This window comes from Hibiscus syriacus, unplaced genomic scaffold (genome assembly GCF_006381635.1).
Source record: "Hibiscus syriacus cultivar Baekdansim isolate YM2019G1 unplaced genomic scaffold, ASM638163v2 tig00004630_pilon, whole genome shotgun sequence".
In the NCBI taxonomy this organism is placed as follows: domain Eukaryota; kingdom Viridiplantae; phylum Streptophyta; class Magnoliopsida; order Malvales; family Malvaceae; genus Hibiscus; species Hibiscus syriacus.
Genome location: NW_024062021.1, coordinates 704,114 through 726,607, shown reverse-complemented (window position 1 = coordinate 726,607; position 22,494 = coordinate 704,114). Strand labels below are relative to the sequence as shown.

Below are 22,494 nucleotides of genomic sequence, written 5' to 3'. Positions count from 1 at the left end.
GCACATCAATAGTTTTAGCAGATCAATAATTCTTTTCAGATTTATTAATCCACTTCCAGAGACAATTCTTATCATTTTCCAACATAAGGTAATTTCGTAATTTTCCCTAATCGAAATATTCTCTTAATTTATCATATAAGTACCTTTAATGAGATAAATTATAATCTACAATCCATGGTTAATTCTTTTATTACTTAATTCCAGAACTTGTAATTTAATTCAAACCGTCCTCCAATTTCTTATAATAGTCATCTGAGCCATATTTAGTTATCTACTTTCTACCGTATTTGTACCTAGTGTAGATCTTCATTAATTACACATATGAGACTAAACATTTCCATTCATGCATTTATCAATACCAACATGTTCCATAAAGCATAAAGAGGTAGTAAAGTATTACCTCGATTTCCGTGCAATACTGATCGACCATAAAAATTCCATTCGAACGCCTTTGATCTTCAATTCAACTTCCAATAATTCCTCAGATACATATCAACATAAATTATATCAGAAACGAAGCTTAATTACGATAAACGGATCGAATTGGGTGATAAATCAGTGAAAGATGGCTTACCGGGTTCGAATTTGGCGAAACGGACTTCGGATTCGGATTCAGAACGTCGAAAGCATAAAATATGACTTTTCGGAAATTTGGAATATTCGGTCAAAATCAAAGTCAACGGGTTTGACCGGCAATTTCGAGGTCTTCGGGTTCGAATTTCGAAAAACGGACAGCGGAATCGGATTTGGAACGTCGAAAAATGTCAGGATAGGTATACTCGGTCGAAGTCAAAGGTCGTTTAATGCTCGATCAAAGCCGGTCAAAGTTTGGTCAACAGTGGTCAACGTGGGTCAACGGTCAACGGGTCAACGGTCAACGGGTCGGGTCAATGGGTCGGGTCAACGGGTCGGGTCAACTGGTCGGGTAAACGGGTCGGGTCGGGTCGGGTTATGACCGGTCAAACCGGTCAACTATCCACTAAAACCGGTCAAACCGGTCACTTTTGTCTTCCCCAGTGGCGGCGCGTGGGGGCGCGTGGGCACTGTTCCGGCAGTGTAAAATTCACAGAAAAATTTCTAAAAATTATTTTGAGCGATTTCGAGATACTTACAAAGCTCGGTTCACAATTTTGAACGGCGGAGAGCTCGATTTTGAAATGTCGGAAACTTTGACCGCTTCACCTCCACACGCGCTGCCGCCGCCGGAGAAAAAGGAGAACACCGGTGGACTCGGAACGGCACAAGGAACACGATGGTACGGGAGGTGTCGTAAACAGATGACCCGATCGTCGTGAATCGATGAAAAACCAACAAAAACCGAGTTATTACCGACGATACTTTCGACAGAAATTAACGACGAACGACGACGATTCACGATGAAAGGTTTGAGGGGTTTTGTTCCTCGGTTGGCAACGAACACGGTGGTGGTTTCGGCTCGTCGATCGGAGGTCAGACGGCGAGTAGATCGGAGTTGAAAGGAGGGTAGTTGGAGAGGGAAAACTGGAAAATTTTCTCCTGAACCTGCGCACGGGGAGAGAACTTATAATTCAACATATTAAAAAAATGGTTAAATCATGGGTTTAGCCACTGAATTTCCTGCACTTCTTAAAATGGTCTTCCAACTTTGAAATCTTGTAATTTAACCCACTGTTTCTTTCAAAACATCAAATTAAATCCACCACTTTATAATTTCTTAAATTTAGCCCCTAAATTGGGGTGTTACAAAAAAAATTACAGATACTAAATTTAACTACAAAATCATGTAAGTAGTGATTTTTTAAAAAATAAGTATTAAATTAAATCTTAAAAATATATCAAAATATATATTTCCTTTTTATATAAAAAAAAACATAATATAGTAAAGGGTAAAGCAAAACGATGGAGGAGCTAATTGCTCCACCGACAGTATATTAGCACATGTGCTGTTAGAAGACAATGTAGCATGAAAATTACTTGATGTGGCGTCCCCACAGAAAGTGAGTTTTTTTCTTTATTAATTTCAATTAAAAAATAAAACATACAAGCAACTTATTTCCTTATTCTTTTCATGGTCCTATTTTTTTATTATTTTTAAAGGCGTTCGAATTAAATAACCCCAATAATTTAATAATTAAAAAATAAAGCATATTTTCTTTTACCATTTAAAGTGAAAAATATATTTTTTATAATAATAAACACAGAATAAGAGTTTTTTTTTTGACAAGACAATCCGTAAAAATTTCTAAAAAAAACTCAAGAAAAATGTTAAATTAAATTACTTTCTAAAAGCAAGCGGTCCAGATCTGAAAGCTACTTCGTTAGGCGTCCACAATTCAACACCACTTTCTCTTTATCTATGGTTTTAGATTTTTGGAAGTGTAACCAGTTATCTCCTTCTTTGTTAGGTGTACACAATTCAACACCACTTTCTCTCTCTAAATCCTTCCCAGTCTTCTCTCTCCAAAAAACCCATTTTCCCTTTCCATTATTACAAAATACCATCGGACGCCACCTGCGATTTCTGTTTCCTCTTATGGCAACTTAAATTGGATCTTTTCAACGAAATCGGTGCTATTGAGACTTCACTACATTCATCGCTGAAGAAGAAACCCGGGTTTTCTGTGTTGGGTTGTTCTCGTTATATAGAGTTATGAACACTGGAGGCCGACTCATTGCTGGCTCCCACAACAGAAATGAATTTGTTCTCATAAACGCTGATGAAAATTCCAGAGTAAGATACCCGTAATCTTTAAAAAAATGTTTTTTTTTGCTCGTTTTTGTTGTTCGAGGAATACACACTTGTTAATTTTGTTGTTTCATGAAACGGGTTTCGTATTTCTTTTTGTGTTTTGCACGAAATTGTGAATAATTTCAGCCTTTTCTGTTCTGGTTTTCACTAGAAATGCAACAAGGTGAGGTTTTTAAGGATATATTTACAATATATTGTACCTTTTTCATTCCATTTCGATCCTTAAACCCCCTGAATCTTGTGATTTATTTATTTTATTTTTTTGGGGTGGGGGGTTTGGATTTTTCCTTATAGGAGTATAAAAATGGAGTTGTAGAGTGTTGCTTGGTTAATAGACATATCCATTATATGTTGGTTTACGTGACGGAGGAAGGTTTTTTTGGTTGTTAACTGTATAATTTGTGATTTCTTTAGATCTTTAAGATTTGATGTTCCTTTTGTTTAGATTCTACGAATTTGGCACTAGCTGGAAAAAAGCATAAGATTCTTAATCTATTGTTGAATTCTTCAGAAAAATCTTTTGGAATTTGACAATATATGTTTTGAATTGTTTTAATAATAATGCTGACTAAGCTCTGCATTTGTTGGAAATATTGATTGAATTGTAACTGAATTTAGCTTAAACATTTTTAATCTATTGTTCAGAATCACTGTGTATTTTTTATTTAATAAGTTATTGCAAGACATGTTAACTTGTTCCTTTTCTCTCATCCTTATTCATCTCTCTTCTCTTTTGTTCTTCGTTTCATTTGGAGGAAATAAGAATCGAGGCAGGTTTCGTGAACAACTTGTCGATAACCAGAAAATTAACTTAGAATTGAAGAAAATAAATTCCTTATTACTGCAATTCTATTTTGTCTGCAAAATAATGCATAGAAAGTTGAAATGAAAATGTTGGTTGTTCTAATTGGTAGCTGCTCAAGCCTCAAGGTTTGATGTAATTACAGGGATAGCTTCTAGTGCATTAAAGTGTTTGTTAATTTTACGGAGAACCATTCTCATTCTCCTTTATGGACTGTGATGTAGAACTTTCATTACTGCTTTAGTTTTTACATTTTACTGTACTTTTTCTTCTCACATTTCATGATCAGAAATTGATGGTACACTCTATATGGTTTATGGTTCTTCAGATAAAGTCAGTACGGGAATTGAGTGGGCAAACGTGTCAGATCTGTGGGGATGAGATTGAGATTTCAGTGGATGGAGAGCCCTTTGTTGCCTGCAATGAATGTGCTTTCCCTGTCTGCCGACCCTGCTATGAGTACGAGAGAAGAGAAGGAAACCAAGCTTGCCCTCAGTGCAAAACCAGATATAAACGAATCAAAGGTGAGATTGTTATAGCAATGGATGTTCAACATTGGCGGCCAAAAATGATCTATGAGTGTCCCTAACTAGTGATGTAAACCGCAGGCAGTCCTAGGGTTGAAGGTGATGAGGACGAAGATGACATAGATGATATAGACAATGAATTTGATTATGATGCTTTGGATCCCCAACAAGTTTCCGAGGCTATGCTCACTGGACACCTGAACACTGGCCGTGGTTCCCACCCTAATGGCTATGGATTTTCTGCACATTCAGAACTAGATTCTTCTCCTCCTACCTCCCAAATTCCTCTCTTGACCTATGGCGATGAGGTGAGCTTTCTTCTCTTTCCCTATTTATATGTATTTATAAGAGTTCCAGATTCAGGATGTTCAGTGTTTTTACACTTGTCTGCACACATTAGTTGATAGTAACGATACTTTTTATTGTTTTAGCATTCGGAGATTTCTGCTGATCATCATGCTCTCATTGTACCCCCTTTTTTGGGTCATGGGAATAGAGTTAATCCAATTCCTTATACTGATCCATCTGCACCTTGTAAGTCCATTATCCTTCTGCCTCTTACCAATCCTGTATTGATCCTCTCTAGTCTCTGACCTTAGTTTTTTCACTACTGCAGTGCAATCTAGACCAATGGTTCCCAAGAAAGATATAGCAGGATATGGTTATGGAAGTGTTGCATGGAAGGATCGAATGGAGGAATGGAAGAAGCGGCAGCATGAAAAACTTCAGGTGGTTAAGCATGAAGGAGGGAATGATGGTGGAAACTTTGTTGGAGAGGAGCTGGATGATGCTGATTTGCCAATGTAAGTGACTGTTGAAAGAATATGATTTGATTTTTGTTACTTGTACTCAGTGACAACTTTATAGGCAGTTTTGTTTCTGAATTATGCACGATGGCACATTTTTGTATGTGTAATAATTTGTTTGTCATTTGAAAATTTGTTTTCAGGATGGATGAAGGCAGGCAACCACTTTCAAGGAAGCTACCGCTACCTTCAAGCAAGATAAATCCATACAGAATGATTATCATACTCCGTCTTGCAATTCTTGGCCTCTTTTTTCACTACCGACTTCTGCATCCAGTCAGGGACGCTTATGGCTTGTGGTTGACATCTGTAATTTGTGAAATATGGTTTGCTGTCTCGTGGATTCTGGATCAATTCCCAAAATGGTACCCTATAGAGCGTGAAACATACCTTGATCGACTATCTCTGAGGTTTGTAGTGGTGCCTACCACTAGTGGTGCTTTATGTTTTTATATGATTATTTGACATGAATTCAGATTTCTGTCACCTTGATTAATGTGCCTACATGCTATTATGAATATGGTGACATGTGCTAATTTTACCTTTATGCACAGGTATGAGAAAGAAGGGAAGCTATCGCAGTTAGCTAGTATTGACATTTTTGTGAGTACAGTTGATCCAATGAAAGAACCTCCATTGATCACTGCAAACACTGTTCTGTCCATCCTTGCTGTTGATTATCCTGTCGATAAAGTCGCATGCTATGTATCAGATGATGGTGCTGCCATGCTCACATTTGAAGCTCTCTCAGAGACGTCTGAATTTGCTAGGAAATGGGTTCCTTTCTGTAAAAAGTTCAATATTGAGCCCCGTGCACCGGAGTGGTATTTCTCTCAGAAGATAGACTACCTAAAAAACAAAGTCCATCCAGCTTTTGTAAGGGAAAGGCGAGCAATGAAGGTGCGACTTCTTGTCATGCATTGTAAAATGTGTTCTATCCAAGTTATTTTGTTTAAAGCTCTAAATCATCTGCAGTTTCTAATCAATCTGAGATTGAATTTAGCAATTATGATTTTCTCTTTTGATAGATGTGAATGATTAATTTATTCTAGTGTTTCATCTGATTGGACAGAGAGAGTATGAAGAATTTAAAGTTAGGATAAATGGATTGGTTTCCACAGCGCAGAAGGTTCCTGAGGATGGTTGGACAATGCAGGATGGAACTCCATGGCCTGGAAATTGTGTTCGTGACCATCCTGGCATGATTCAGGTGAGCTTCTGTTGCTTTTGACTTGCCTTATTATTATTATTTGTAATGCAGAGCAATTGCAGTATTGTTCAGGAAAACACCACCTTTAGGATATATGCTTTTTTTCAATGAAATGAATCAATCTTTGTTAACTATTTCTTTGTTTTGTTTCTTGTGGCTGTGGATGTAGTAGAGACTTTTGCATTGATGTTCGATTGTAAAATAGGTTTATTTTATTTGTGATTTGTGAAAGTAATTCATGATTCATTTTTGGCACCTCCATGCATAGCTTTTTGCCAATTCTATCTCATCCTTATTTATTTGAGTAGTTTTTGAACTTTTAGTTTTGTTACGAGAGAAATTATTTGTTTATTTGCTGTAATCCTGAGACAGAATTTGTAGTGACTTTGAGCTGCTTGCTATTTTGATTTAGGGCAACTATTATATCTGATGAGTTTATTGATGTTCTTATTTGCAACATTTTAACTAATATTTGTCTCCTGACAGGTTTTCCTTGGTCACAGCGGTGTGCGCGATCTGGAAGGAAATGAGTTACCTAACCTAGTTTATGTTTCCCGTGAGAAGAGGCCAGGGTTTGAGCACCATAAAAAGGCTGGGGCCATGAATGCTTTGGTAAGGCACACGTTCTTTCCTTTCATTCTCTTTTGGTAGTTAAAACATGGTTTCAAACTTATGAACTTTCATTGTTTGTGTGGAAGATACGAGTCTCAGCAGTCCTCTCAAATGCTCCTTATCTTCTGAACGTTGACTGCGATCACTATATTAACAATAGCAAAGCACTTAGAGAAGCGATGTGTTTTATGATGGACCCCACATCGGGGAAGAAAGTATGTTATGTGCAGTTTCCTCAAAGATTTGACGGAATTGATCGACATGATAGATACTCAAACCGAAATGTTGTGTTCTTCGATGTAAGTTTATTTCATTTATTCCCTGTTTATTATCTGTTCTTTTTATCTTTCAAAGCCTAATCTCATAAATCTAAATCAGATCAACATGAAAGGATTAGATGGCATACAAGGACCTATATATGTTGGAACAGGGTGTGTTTTCAGAAGGCAAGCACTTTATGGTTATGATGCACCTGTCACCAAGAAGCCTCCTGGCAGGACTTGCAACTGTTTGCCAAAATGGTGCTGCTGCCTCTGCTGTTGTTCTAGAAAGAACAAGAAAACAAAACAAAAGGAGAGGACAAAGAAGTCTAAGCAAAGGGAAGCTTCAAAGCAGATACATGCTCTTGAAAACATAGAAGAAGGAATTTTGGGTAAGGGTTCACTTTACAAGGGGAAACTGAATGTTCCACTAATCCTGTTATGCGTTTATAAAGATTTTTTATTTTCGTTTTTAAATTTTTATTATAGCATTCTAAACTGGATTCTGTGTGTAACACTGTCAGAGTCAAACACTCTGAAGTCATCTGAGGCATCACAAATAAAACTAGAGAAGAAGTTTGGTCAGTCTCCTGTGTTTGTGGCTTCCGCTCTTCTGGAGGATGGTGGAGTTACTCAAAATGCAAGCGCTGCATCATTATTGAGAGAAGCAATACAAGTCATAAGTTGCGGTTATGAAGATAAAACAGAATGGGGAAAGGAAGTAAGTAAACCAGAAAAACAATCAGAATACTTTAATATCAGCAAGTTGTAATTTATTGGTATCTCATAATCATCAAATTTTCCACTTGCAAACCAGGTTGGCTGGATATATGGGTCTGTTACTGAGGATATCCTAACAGGATTCAAGATGCACTGTCACGGCTGGCGATCTGTGTACTGCATACCTAAACGACCTGCTTTTAAGGGTTCGGCACCTATTAATCTATCAGATCGTTTGCACCAAGTTCTTCGCTGGGCTCTTGGATCTGTTGAAATTTTCTTGAGTAGACATTGTCCCATTTGGTATGGATATGGGGGTGGATTGAAATGGTTGGAGCGATTTTCCTACATAAACTCGGTTGTGTATCCATGGACCTCTATTCCATTGCTTGTTTACTGTACCCTTCCAGCTATCTGTCTCCTTACTGGGAAGTTTATTGTTCCTGAGGTAAGAATTAACTGTCTTGTTCTATGCTCTGTTTTAACATTTAGATTTAGCTTTCAGAGAGAAATTTATTTCCTGATAAGTCATTTGAATTGATATTACAACAATGAGAACAGTTTGAAACTTGAAATGTGCCCATATGCTCATGCCAGTATCATAATTGAAGCTGTAGATGTGTTACTGATTGGTCAACCACGTCATGGTGTTATGATTAAGATGATTTTGGATTATATCTTTCCAAGTTATAGTTTGTGGATTATTAATTACTTATGGGCCTTGTATAACATGGAAATCCTGGATTTGACTTGCAGATAAGTAACTATGCCAGTCTTATATTCATGGCACTCTTCATATCGATTGCTGCCACCGGTATTCTTGAGATGCAGTGGGGTTGTGTTGGAATTGATGACTGGTGGCGAAATGAGCAGTTCTGGGTGATCGGAGGTGTTTCATCACATCTTTTTGCCCTCTTTCAAGGTTTACTAAAGGTTCTGGCTGGTGTCAGTACAAGCTTCACTGTAACCTCTAAAGCAGCAGATGATGGTGAATTTTCCGAGCTTTACCTCTTCAAGTGGACATCCTTGCTCATCCCACCCACCACCTTATTGATCATAAACATAATCGGTGTTGTGGTCGGGATCTCGGATGCCATCAACAACGGGTATGATTCATGGGGACCATTGTTTGGTCGGTTATTCTTCGCCTTTTGGGTCATTATCCATCTTTACCCCTTCCTCAAGGGCTTGCTCGGGAAGCAAGACCGGATGCCAACCATTATTTTGGTATGGTCTATTCTGCTGGCCTCAATCTTGACTCTTATGTGGGTGCGAATAAACCCATTTGTGTCAAAAGATGGGCCTGTACTAGAGGTCTGCGGACTGAATTGCGATGACTAGGAGATTACATTAGAATAAAGCAGCAGCATTGGCTCTTGAGTTATGATCCCATCGGCCATGGTGTTTGTGTTGGAGTTGTTTCATAAGGGATTGGAGTTATCCTGAGCCGAATGCTTCTTCTGGTTGTGCTGCATGATGAAGTTTGGGTGGGAGGCTTGGCTTGTGTAGATATAACAGTGCAGGTGAGTGGATGACACCTTTGTTCTTTGGTTTTATTTTTTTACAGAGTTTCTTTTTCTATTAATTCATTTATTATATTTTAATTGTTTTTAGGGTCTTTCTGGTTGTCGTGTATTTTGGGGGTATGTATTCCTAGGGGGGGGGGGGGATAAGGATTACAGACAGTAGGTTCACTCAAAATTGATTCCCATGTTTCTTCCATTCTATTTGGAGTTAGTCCAATGTACACGCTTATAAATTTAAGTTATGAATGTTATCTCATTACTCTATTCGCTTCTCAACCGCCTATTTTGTATACCGAGTTATGAATGATAATCTTGGGTTTCCCTTTATATCAGATCAGATCAGATGGCAATTTAAGTAGGATTTTTATCTCCAAAATTTGATAGAAAGAATTTACAAGTAGGATTTTTATTTTTGAAATAATATTTTTTTATATTTTAAAACAATAAATAATTAGATGTTTGTATTTTTTTCCCGTTAATAATAAATAAATATAAGACAAATTTCATAGAAAACATATTATTTAGTCTTATTGATATTCGATTACTTTCCCATAGAAGGCATGAAAACTTAGACCGACCTTTCTGGCATCAATGATATTCAATTTGTCCTTTGCCCATCCAATACGAAATCAACGTCTTTTGCAGCTGCTTTACCACCTTACTTTATTTTACTCATCATTTCTCAAATTGCCCTTACTAACCTTCTAAAACCAACCTCTAAGACTGGGTTATTTCAGTAATTCAACGAATCATTTTTCTAGAAACCATAAATATTCCTTGCTCTAGTTGATTGTGACTTGTATAAGTTAACATTTTAGGTTGCGCCTGATAAAAAATATTATAAATTTTATAATATTTTCGATCGTATTTTTTCTCAGCTTTAAATTCGGTTGTCTTTTCTTGGACTCTCCCTCTTCCTCGGGCATAACCAAACAACTATATATATTATGGATAAAATATAAAAATAATCCTTCAATTATAGGATGATGTTTTATTGAGTCTTCTAACTATTAAAAAATTCTAAAATTGTTTCTCAACTATAAGGTGTTACTTGATTGAGTCTCTCAACTATTAAAAGCTATAAAATGGTAATTTGACTATTCATATGTTTCAAACTACTCATTTTCGTTAAAAAATTGACGATAGTATAAATTGAACGTTAATCTGTTGATTGAGATATGATAGTCGTTTGTGATTTTGGGATCAAAATTTATCATATCAAAGTAAACATGTTATCGTTCAGCTCAGAATGCCATCAATTTTTTAATAGAAAATGATGGGTTTGGAACATATGAATAATCGAATGACCATTTTATAACTTTTAATAGTTAAAGATTCAACAAAGCAATTGTCTACTGTCAAAGAACCATTTTATAATTTTTAATAGTCAGGAGATTCAACAAAGTAGTATCCTATAATCGAGGAACCATTTGTGTACTTTACCTATATATTATATATACATATTTTGTAATAATATTTTTAGTTTCATTACGTAAATATATTAATATAAGAAAAAAAAATTAATTATAATATGTGATTTAAAATAATTTATTACAAATTTAAATTTGAAATTAAAATGAGTAAAACTAATTTTTCTTTAAAATATTTACAAATATTCAAACTAAATCATGAGAGCAAGTAAAAAAATATCAAATGTAATTAATTTATTATTAACCCTTGTACTAAAATACGAGGAAATTAAGGGTTCGTTTGGCTTTAACAAAATATAGATTATTTTCGTTTTTATTTTCATAGAAAATAGAAGATGTTTAAGAAAAACTTGTTTGATTGTAAAATTGAAAAATGAAAAAATGAGTGAAAATATGAAAATATAAAAAAGTTATTTTTAGTATTTTTATTAAAATTGTTTTAGAAATTCAAAAAATTAGGAAACATTATATCTAGATATTTAACTTAACTTACACATGTTTAAATCATTCGAACATTATATTTTTGATTTAATGGTATTTGAAACTCTCAAACTTTTGTAAAAATATCAATATGACCCCTAAACTTTTTTTACACTCAATATAATCCTTATATTAATTTTTTAATAATTTAATTATGTAGTATTTTTATATTTAATTTATTGAATATCTTAATAATTTTTTATATTTTATATTTTTAATTTAAATAAATTTTTCTTTTTTAAAAATTAATAAGTCCTCAAACTTTTCAAAATAATTAATTAAGTTCATATACCACATCATCCTCTATCGAATACTGTCAAAATAATATTGTAAAATGTCAATAATAATATTGTAGATTATCATGTAAGTTTGTGAATTGACATGTAAACGTTGTGACAGTTGTAAACTGTCATGTAAGCGTTGTGACAGTTAATATTTGATTTTATTGTTCAAAGGGTTATATTATTTTTTTCTAAATTTAATGACCACATTTAGTGAAAAAAAAGTAAGAACTATACTATTATTTTTCCCAAAAATTTGAGGGTCTCAACTACCACTAAACATATATTTTTTTATGTAAATGACATTTTGTGTGTTATTACTTATAACAAAATTTGTGTATTTGTAAAATTTAAGGGTAAACTATATCGATAGTTCCCTATGTTTACCGACTTTGGTCACCAAAAAATAAAGAATAGAAAATGATACGTGACGTTATTGATCCATCCGATTTAAGTATGTAACGTTATTGATCTATCTAATTTAAGATCATCCGCCATTAATTTCCGTTAATCTATTGGCGAAATTGTGGCAATTAAAAAAATCACGTGGTCCCCACCTCCCCTTCTTCTCTACTTCTTCCCCCTATTAACTACCCACCGTCTCCTTCCAATGTTAAAACCCCAATGTCGCAGCTCTGGTTCTTGGTCCTTCCCCGACGAACATTGCTACACCTTTTCCATTCGAAACGTCTCTAAACGTGGAGTCGACCGGGGAAGGATTGGGATGAATCCGACAAGAGGTTCCTCGAAGAGAAAAGAGTCTCGGTCTCATCTTCATTGTTTAACCACCACCACCCACGGTGATGATTATTACCAGCACGGTAATTTCGGCCATCAAAACCAAGGGCTAAACTTGAACCAGAAAGAAAAAAAGGAGGACATCCAATGTTTATGTTTTGGACAACTGCAACTTTGGTTCCGATAGCACTCGAAGAGAAATTGTTTACGTTGGACTTTATTTGTTGATACGAGGAGAATCTACGAATTTTAAGTTCATGCTTGAATACGTTTCTAAACTGCGTTGCGAAGCCATGGATTCCATTCAAAACCTTTGATTTTTCAACACGACGATTCCGAAGCCGACAGCTATTACCTTGCTGGAGAGTAAAGAGCAGTTCATCGGTAACGTGTTGGGTTGTTTACAAGGGTCGTGGGAGATTAGAGTGTGGTGCGGTGGCTATAGCTACGAGGGTACTTCGTGGGTGGCTAGCATGTTTGTTATTATAGCAGCATGTTTCGATGGATATGGTGTCGGAGTCGGCATGGGTGGTAGGTGGTGGATATCTTAAAGAGTTTTCTTTTATTTTTAATTGTGATGGGTTTAAGCTGAAGAAGAATAATAATGTTTTAAAATTTTTAATTGCCACATCATATTATCGTTAAAGGTTAATAGGAAATAACAGTTGAAAGATTAAAATTGAACGGATCGATAACATTAGGTACCATTTCTCTTTAATTTTTTTTTTACCAAAGTCAGTCATAGCAAAAGCGTAGGAAATTATCGACATAATTTACCCAAAATTTAATTAATGTCTAATATTCATTAACATTATATTTTTATTATAAATTAAAAAAAAATTTATTCTTTTATATTTGTATAACTCATATGTAATGATTTATAATAATTATAATATAATTTAATTATTTAATAACTATTCATTTTATTTTTATTTAAAAAAAATAAATATCAAATATATTTTTAGTATTTTAGTTTTAAATTTAGGTTTTCATTTATATTAATCAAACATATTTTTTAATTTTTCAAAAGTAAAAAATAAAATTTATTCAAAAGTAAAAATAAAAAATATTTTCTAGAACTAAATCGACACTTAATACTCCTACCAAACTAGCAGTGTATTTTGGTCCCGCGTAAATATATATAAATTTTAAACATAGGTAGAATACAAATATATCCAAAATTGTTGGTCTAATTAAGTTTAAAATCTCTTTACTATGTTCAAATTTAAAATCTAATCCTTTTGCTTTAGTTTAGTATAATTTTGACCTCTAGTTTGAACATTCTAATTTCTTCCTTTAAACGTTTGAACATTCTAATCTCTTCCTCAAACTATACTTTCATTTTAAATTAGTCTCTAAAATTTTAAATATACCAAATTTATCCCCAAACTATAACCCCTATTCTATATTGATCCCCAAACTTTTAAATATTCCGAATTCAACTATGAAGTTTTGAATGATTTAGGGGATATCATTAGAATATTCAAAAGTTTGGGGACTAATTTAGAATAAGGGTCACAGTTTGCAGGTGAATTTGAAATGTTCAAATGTTTGGGACTAATTTAGAATGGGATTCATAGTGTAGGAATGAAATTAAAATGCTCAACAGTTTGGAGACCAATTTAAAATTGGAGTCATAGTTTGGGGATATATGATGAAATTAACGCTTTTAATAATTAAACCGTGCTTTACCCCAAAAAGAAGAAGAAATGCAGGGGTTAAGTATAAAAGGAAAAGTGGGGATGCAAAAGTAGATCTTAAAAATTCCATAAAACGCATCATTGTTTGCAGCTCATTTTGAACCCCAGAACCGCCTCTGTTCTTCTACCTCTGATTTACAAAAAGAAATGGCCAAAACCAAGTTTCAAATATTCTTCTCTTTTCTCACTCTACTTGGTGACTCTTCATCTCAACACATTAATGGCTAAGCGTCTGTATGAAGTTTGGAGGGGGCAAAAATGTATGCTCTCTCTTCTTCTCCATGCTTAATTTTCCATTTGAGTTCGATTTGATTTGTCTATGCACTATGCACTATGTTCATTGGCACCCAGGACAGACTCCTAATTTTATATCAGGGGATGAATTCATAATATTTTAGTGGACTAAAATATATTATCAATAGAAAGTATGTTGGCATGTATCAACCTTTTTTTTTTCCAAAACTTCATCTCAACATTTTTTCCGTGAAATAAGCCTAGATAAATCAAAACAATGATGCTCTTGGTTCAGAACTTTTGATTCCTCTCTTGACAAATACCTAGTGAAATGGGTGTAGAACAGGCAACCCAATGAAATAAGCAAGGAACATAGCTATTCTACCAAGTTAAGGAAACTAAAATCCGACCTCAAAAGCTTGCTTATAAGGTGGAGCTTTTGGTACGGTGTATATGTCACACTCAAAAACAAAAGAGGTAAGTAATGTGAGACTTTTGGTATAAGCGACTCAGTAACTCAACAAGGAAAGACCCACATTTAGTTTATGATATAATCTTCTACGACGAACTAATGAATAATGATATTGAAGTCTCCAAAGGTTGGAGAAAATATATGTTAGATTTTACTGCCATAGCTTGAGGAACTTTTATTGTTGTATGTAAACATGATACTCAGACACATTATTGTTATCTCTCTGGTTTGTTCATTCACATTAATCTTCTCCTTATTCAGCAAAATGACCATAACGTATGAAATCATATTCTGCTATATTTAGATACATTTACACAACTTCTTACAATACATGTTTATTAGTTTATATGTACCAATATCTAGAAACCCTTCTGTTACGGTCCCGAGTTTATTATATTTACCATCATTACCATAATCTATGGGCTTTTTTCTGCACATATATATCTTATTTTGGCTTCATCTTGCAGAAATTATTTCAAGGGGGGTTGATATTTGGTCCAGATGCCAAGTCACTGATAGTTACCTTATTGCTTATCATTGTTCCCGTTATCATCTTTTGTACTAATGTTGCACGGAACCTCTTCGATGAAACGTCAGGAAATGCGGCTGGCTCTGCAATTCTAATGGTGACAATAGTTTTGACATTCTATGTTAGTTCCTCTGATAAAACCCTCAGTGTTCTTTAAATGACATGAAAACCTTGCACGTCAATTTACCTCTAGATTTCTGCTTGAAAAATTAAAATAGGTAGGGCTATTTCTAATATATCCTCTTAATGTTTTTAAGGAAAATGAGATCTTGTATGATTCAACTACAAATTGAAGATTGCTCTATCAGCTTCTCCAGTTTTCCAGCAAGTTCATTTTGTATGCAAATGCCGTCACCTTTTATTCATAAGAACATGTAGGAATAGGACTTGGAAACACAAATTTTCAAATGTTATTCTTTAATTGATTATGATAGGTATTACTACAGCTGCTTCTTACCTCCGCCAGAGACCCCGGAACTGTTCCTCACAATTTACATCCGCCAACAGAAGAAATATGTTACGATTCCTCGGCTTCAATTGATGTCGAGAGACAAACACCAACCCCACGACTGCCACCCACAAAACAAGTTATTGTCAATGGTTTTCCTGTTAAAGTGAGGTATTGTATCACATGCCAGTTTTATCGTCAACCTCGATGCTCGCATTGCTCTGTATGTGATAATTGTGTCGAGAGATTTGATCACCATTGTCCTTGGGTAGGCCAGTGCATCGGATTGGTATGCTTGTCAACCTTTCTCCTGTTTCCAAAAAGTTGACTATTTTCAGAAGTGTAATTTTTACAATGGTAAAAGAGTAACCTACTTTCTATCTATATGCAGCGAAACTATTGCTCGTTCTTTCTGTTCATTTCGTCTTCAACCGTCCTCTGCATCTTCATCTTCGCAATGTCTGCCTTGAACATAAAATTCCTTATCGATGACTACGGAACGGTCTGGAAGGCAATAAAAGAGTCTCCACTTTCGGTGGTACTAATGGTTTATTGCTTCATTTTCCTTTGGTTTGTTGGAGGACTTACCTGCTTCCACTTGTATCTTATTGGCACAAACCAGGTGAGCATCCTTCTATGGGATATTTGAACGATTAGTTATGTTGGCTTATGTTATCTAGACTCGAAGTAAATGTCAGACACGAATATTTCATATATTCGAAGGATAATATTTTATGTCCATGTTTAAATATGCAGCATATGTGTAAAATATGAGTGTAATAAGAATTTTAAAAAGTTGGGATGGCATAGTTTTGGCTGCATACTTTATATCCCTTCCTGTTATAAGCAGTTTCTGATACTGCATTTATTTATTTCTTCAGACCACATATGAGACATTTCGATACAGACGACTAGAAAGGCCCCGACTATACGATCGGGGATGTTTGAACAACTTCCGAGAAGTATTCTGATCCAGGATGAAGCCTTCGAGAAACAATTTTCATGCTTATGTACCGGAAAATGAAAGAGGGCTTAACCGGGGCAACGACTCTGGAACTTGCGTAGGTGATTTAGATGGAAACCGACGAGAAAAAGTAGAAGATGACTGAGAAATAGGCGGTGACCTTCTTGAGATATCCCAACGCTGTGAAGCTGATGATGCTTAAGAGCAACCTCAACAAACAGAAGCAAGCCTTGACCAAATCTCTTTTAAGGCTGGTTGAGTTCCTTTGGGATTAACAAAACAAAAAGTGGGGTGACTTATCTTTGCGTAGAAATCCTAAGGGCATGGATAGTAAGAAGTTTGAAAGAAAGAAACGGCTGCATAGACTCGTACTGATTGTTTCACCGGTCGTCGCTCCGATGACTTCTCTAACAATCAGTTTCAGTATGCAATCTGTGACACCAAACATGTCTCAGTTCAATGCAATATCAGTCCATTACCACTATCTTTCATTGTTTTTTTATTCATAGTTTCCTGGACGGAAGATGAATACAGCCACAACGGTTCGCTCATGGTGAACCCTTGGAAGCTTTGTCCAGTTACAAGGGTAAAAAGGCTATCGGTTGATAACCAGTATTCTTTGTTCGATAATGTCTATTGGAATTTATTTATAGAGATAATATTTAGGATCGTGTTTTGTGTTGCATGCACAATTTTAGTCAACATTACTAATATATTATAAATTAAAACAAAATAATGTATTTCATTACGTGAATGATTTAACATTACTGAATAAAATAGAGATTATAACTTTCAAACTTGGATTTCTGAGCTGCCGTGCGTTTTAATTTCATCCGACAATTGGTGCAAGACTCAGGTCCCGAAGTTTGGTAATTTAAAAATAATATAAATATATAATAAAATTATTATTATCTTTTAAGTAACGATATATATTTTCGAATTTTATATCCAAAATATATTTATTTGTTTAAAATCATTAACTCTAATTGGTAATCTTCCTTTAATTATTTATGAGAATATTCAAATATATGTTCATGAATACACCAAATGAAATTTTAGTAAATTGATTCGACTTAATCAAGGCAATAGTAACTAACACAATTTTTTCTTTGGCAAAAAGGCTCTCCAAACATTATAAGCAAGTTTTCCCATTTAATTAGCATTCAAAATCCAAATCATTCCAAACTGTCTATACATTCACTTAAGCCTTTTGTTCAGACATCTGAAATTCACATCCAAATTCCTTCTTTCAAAGTTGCTTAGCTCCCACAGGCCATGCACTCCTCACGGTTCGTTAGGGAACACACCATTTGTGCCATTTTCGTTTCATCATCTTCCCTTGGCTTTTCCTATATTACCGGAAACAGTTCACAAATTATTTGGTATTGCACTGGTGGTTTGATTTTGACACAAAAATATATTCATTACCTTAAGCATGGATGTATCGACAGTGAATTTGATCGCGTCGGCAGCAGCGCGAGATCTTAGATAATACATTCCTGTCTTCAGACCCTATATAATCAAGGACATTATATAAACAGTGAATCACCAATCTTTCCTGCAAAATTTATTACCTTTTTTTTTTATCATGATAAAGACCAAATTTTATTACCTTAGACCACGCATAGAAGTGCAAGGAAGTTAGTTTGCCGAAATTTGGTTGGTCCATATGTATGTTTAAGCTTTGACTCTGATCTATGAAGCATCCACGATCAACAGCCATGTCAACCAGTGTTTTTTGCTTGATTTCCCAAACAGTCCTGGAAAATTAAAATGAAATATAAAACTCAAGTTTCACCGTTTACTTTACATGGTAAATGAAAGAAAAGAATGCACAGAAAGAAAATTGACAGTACCTGTAAATTGATTTCAGTTCATGTGGTATATCTGGAATACTCTGAACAGAACCATCCGCGTGTATTATTTTGTTTTTAATAACCGGAGACCAAAGACCCATCTCAGTTAAGTCATGAAGAAGATGCTTGTTTACCACAACAAACTCCCCACTGGAGATAAAGATAAAAATTGTTTTAAGCAATTGACAACAAATAAATGCAAGGGATGATTAATGGGAAATCACAGCATACCTCAAAACTCTACGACTATATATGTTGGAAGTATATGGCTCAAAAGCATTCATTGTTTCCAAGAATCTGACTAGTGGAAGCAGTTGGCATAGGTGCTAACAAAAGTGAATTTCTCACTCCATTCTTCACTATCATGTCCCTAAGAGAGGTCCAATCCCACCGATCTGAAGGAGTAACACCCCACATGTCTGGTTGAAGAATGCCCTGAAATTGAACAGTCATCTCAGCAGTGAGCAAAACAGATCAAGAAATGAGAATTTAAGGCATTGCAAATTGCAATAGAATTCAATAACCAAATCCCAAATTCTTCTATAAGCACTTTAAAGAACTATAAAAATCACCAACCTTACTGACAGGACTCCCATTAAATGTCTCATATGGGCCTTCTTTCTCTGCTATACTAGAAGAAGCTTTCAGAGCATGGTAGTATATGGTTTCAAATATCTCCTTGTTCAGCTGCTGAGCCTGAAATTCAAAACAGTATGATATAAGATAAAAAATAATTTGGGTTAAAGATATACCAAATCAATGCATTTGTAGATCAAATATACCTCAGGTGAATCAAAGGCCATCCCAAGTAAGATAAATGTGTCTGCAAGCCCCTGAACTCCAATACCAATAGGTCTATGACGCAAGTTTGATCTTTTGGCAGTTTCAACAGGGTAGTAATTAACATCAATGATTTTGTTAAGATTTCTGGTTACAATCTCAGTAACCTGACAAAACATCCCAAGAAAAGGAAATCACAATCATAATAATATTAACAGCATTGCAATACTCGTACATCCCATCTCAAAGAAGGATGGATGGATTCCATTTGCAAGGTAAAGAATCAAACCTCTGCCAATTTGTCAAAGTCAAAAAATCTATTCTGAGAACCTCTACTACCAACAAGCTTAGATGGATGAGAATCCAATGGAACTCCCTGAAGAGAAAATAAGTAATAAGACTAACTGTGTAAATAAGCATACCCTAGGAAGCAAGTATCCACAACATAGAATTACGTATCACTTGCCTTTTCCCTCACATATCTAGGAAGTGCAATAGATGCCAGATTGCAAACAGCCGTTTCAGTTGGACTTGTGTATTCTATTATCTCAGTACACAAATTTGATGATTTAATGGTGCCAAGATTTTGCTGGTTGCTTTTTCTATTGCAAGTGTCCTGAAACAAAAGTGAGGGGAAACAAAGGGTCGAGATCGCAGCACTCATCCAACAACATAAATACACAAAAATATAAAGCTGTTTTGGACAAATCACCTTAAATAACATATAAGGGGTCCCAGTTTCTATCTGTGATTTCAAGATCTCAAACCACAGGTTCTGTGCTTGGACAACCTTCTTTGCCTTGCCCTAGATATTAAACAGAAGTTTTAGTAATTTTTTTCTGTTGGAAAGAAAGAATAACAAAAGTGCAACAGTGTCATTTATTAACCTCTCTTTCATAATGAATATACAGCTTTTCAAATTCTTCACCCCAACAATCTGCCAGGCCTGGAGCCTCATTAGGGCAGAATAATGACCATTGCCCATTGCTCTGGACTCTTTGCATGAAAAGATCAGGCACCCAAAGGGCAAAAAAAAGATCACGAGCCCGGTGCTCTTCCTGCAGATACAAAATATGGACATCATTCGATATAATATAATACTAAACATTATTGCAGCAAACTAGAATAAGAATTTTAGAACTTAATGCAAAAGGATACATGCAATATAAAAGTACCTTTCCATGGTTCTTCCTAAGATCCAGAAACTCAAAAATGTCAGCATGCCATGGCTCCATGTATACAGCAAAAGCACCTAAACAAATAGACAACATTTTTAGCAAAAGGAAACCAACCATTGTCATAAAACATCATAAAGGACAGAGTATACCCTTTCTTTTCCCCCCTCCTTGATCAACATAACGAGCAGTATCATTGAACACCCGTAGCATTGGGATAATTCCATTAGAGGTGCCATTTGTTCCACGAATATAACTACCAGTGGCCCGAATGTTGTGCACTGAAATACCAATACCTCCAGCTGATTTGCTGATAACAGCACACTCCTTCAAAGTGTCATATATTCCTTCAATACTATCATCCTTCATGCACAAAAGGAAGCAGCTGCTCAACTGCCAGAACACAATCCAAGGAGAACTAAGCATGTAAGCAAAAGAATTGAATAAACAATGGCATTTAAGTTGAGGAACTCAATCTCATATTTTTACACAACATACTTGAGGCCTTGGAGTTCCAGCATTGAAAAGTGTGGGAGAAGCATGGGTGAACCACCTTTGAGACATCATGTGATAAGTTTTTATAGCAGAATCAATGTCATCCTTGTGAATTCCAACAGCAACCCTCATTAACATGTGCTGAGGCCTTTCTATAACCTTCCCTTGAACTTTCAGGAGATAGGACCTCTCAAGAGTTTTGAAGCCAAAGTAATCATAGTCAAAGTCCCGATCATATATAATCTCACTATCCAACCGAGCAGCATTCTGAAACCAAAACAATTATACAAAAATGAATTACTACATATAAAATCCATTACAAGTAAAAGGAAACAAAAATAACATTGACTAAATATTACAGATATTAACTACAATAAGGTATTAAGTGAGAATATAATTAAAGAACAAATCAAACAACCAAAAGAAAACACTCTGCCTTTCATAAATTTTCTGCCACAATGTTGTACGTAAAGATTTGGGATAGTATAAATTTTGTAAGGCTGTGATGTTTTGAGTTTGCATAGTAAGATTCAAATGTCATAAGCTAGATAACACATGATATTCACATTAAAATTGGATTACTTTTAATTTCCAGTATTTCAATCCTACAAGCAAGTCAAAATTTTGAAAGTTGCGCAATTTTAACGTTAATTATAACTGAAAAAATAAATCATAGGTTAGAAAAGAAAAAATAAAGATCATCTTACCTTCATGATGATCTCGTAAACATCGTCAGCAATCAAAGGAGCCTTCAGTCCAGATCTCTCATTGAAATGGTTGTACATGATTTTAATCCTACATTTACAACCCACCCATTCTCAAAGCATCAGTTATCTACCTCCCAACAAAGAAAGAAGCATTATAACTAGAAATCAAAAGCACTTACGTCTCAGAGAATGATTTCTTGGTATTTTTATGCAAATTCGAAACAACAATCCTAGCCGCCAACTGCAATCACACATTTTAATCAGTAAAAATTAACATGTTTCCAAATTTAAACTTAAAAAGAAAAAGAACCTTACGGATGCATAATCGGGGTGGTTAGCGGTCATGGCAGCGGCAGTTTCAGCAGCCAATTCATCAAGCTGGCTAGTAGTAACCCCTTTGTAAACACCAGCACAAACCTTCTGAGAGACGAGCACAGGATCGCAGTGGTCAATGCTAAGCCCGTAGCTCAGCTTCTTCAGCCTGGCGGTGATCTTATCAAAATGAACAGCCTCTTGCCTCCCATCTCTCTTAATCACATACATATTTCTTGGGATAGTTTTGTTTTTGTTAGTTTTTAGGCACACTCTCTCTAAGGAATTTGGTCGAACAGGTTTGAGGCTTGCGGACAAAACGGAACACGAAGCATCGTACATATAATAACTGGCGGGGGGAACCTACAGAGTTTTTGAAATTAGGGATTAGGTTTCCCTCTTGATTAGAATTTTTTTGAAAGTTTCCCGCCAATAATGGATGAGGACAGGAGCGTTGAACTTTAATTGAATGCCCATTTTTTCTTTTGTTTTTCCTTTAAGAGGATGCGCGCGTTTTTGTTTTGTTTGAGCTGTTGTTGTCGCCTGGGTGGCGGGTAAATGGGAAGGGTTAAGGAAGAATAGCTGGCAAGTGGGGTCCACGTTTTAATTTAAAAGTGTTGAGAGTGCCAAGGAAGTTTCAAAGGTTCAAAATTTAGGGTAACTGCACCAGGACCAAATAATTATAGTTTCTTTTCATTTTGA

General features: G+C 35.2%; 1 protein-coding gene and 2 pseudogenes across 2 annotated transcripts; 2 read left to right on the top strand and 1 right to left on the bottom strand.

Moving 5' to 3' along the window:
- Positions 1–2,365: 2,365 nt before the first annotated feature.
- Positions 2,366–9,016, top strand: LOC120196446 (cellulose synthase A catalytic subunit 2 [UDP-forming]-like). Of its 2 annotated transcripts, none has more exons than XM_039198261.1 (14): positions 2,366–2,710; positions 3,859–4,054; positions 4,139–4,365; positions 4,489–4,591; positions 4,674–4,860; positions 5,007–5,273; positions 5,418–5,763; positions 5,936–6,073; positions 6,560–6,685; positions 6,772–6,984; positions 7,064–7,333; positions 7,466–7,666; positions 7,763–8,113; positions 8,422–9,016. In XM_039198261.1, the coding sequence occupies exons 1-14, from the start codon at positions 2,630–2,632 to the stop codon at positions 9,004–9,006; spliced, it is 3,291 nt and encodes a 1,096-aa protein (XP_039054192.1). In that variant the 5' UTR covers positions 2,366–2,629; the 3' UTR covers positions 9,007–9,016. The 2 variants fall into 2 exon arrangements, with proteins under 2 accessions (XP_039054192.1, XP_039054184.1); XM_039198253.1 differs by having other exon boundaries at positions 7,064–7,337; positions 7,470–7,666.
- A 100-nt stretch (positions 9,017–9,116) lies between these two features.
- On the top strand, positions 9,117–16,848 carry LOC120196270 (annotated as a pseudogene).
- Positions 16,849–17,593: 745 nt separating this feature from the next.
- LOC120196437 lies at positions 17,594–22,268 on the bottom strand (annotated as a pseudogene).
- Between the last annotated feature and the right edge of the window lie 226 nt (positions 22,269–22,494).

Coding starts and splice junctions, on each gene's coding strand:
- LOC120196446 (XM_039198261.1), top strand. CDS start 2,630: ATGAACACTGGAGGCCGACTCATTGCTGGCTCCCACAACAGAAATGAA. Junction 4,366..4,488: donor TCTTGACCTATGGCGATGAG/GTGAGCTTTCTT, acceptor TTATTGTTTTAG/CATTCGGAGATTTCTGCTGA. Junction 7,667..7,762: donor AAACAGAATGGGGAAAGGAA/GTAAGTAAACCA, acceptor CTTGCAAACCAG/GTTGGCTGGATATATGGGTC.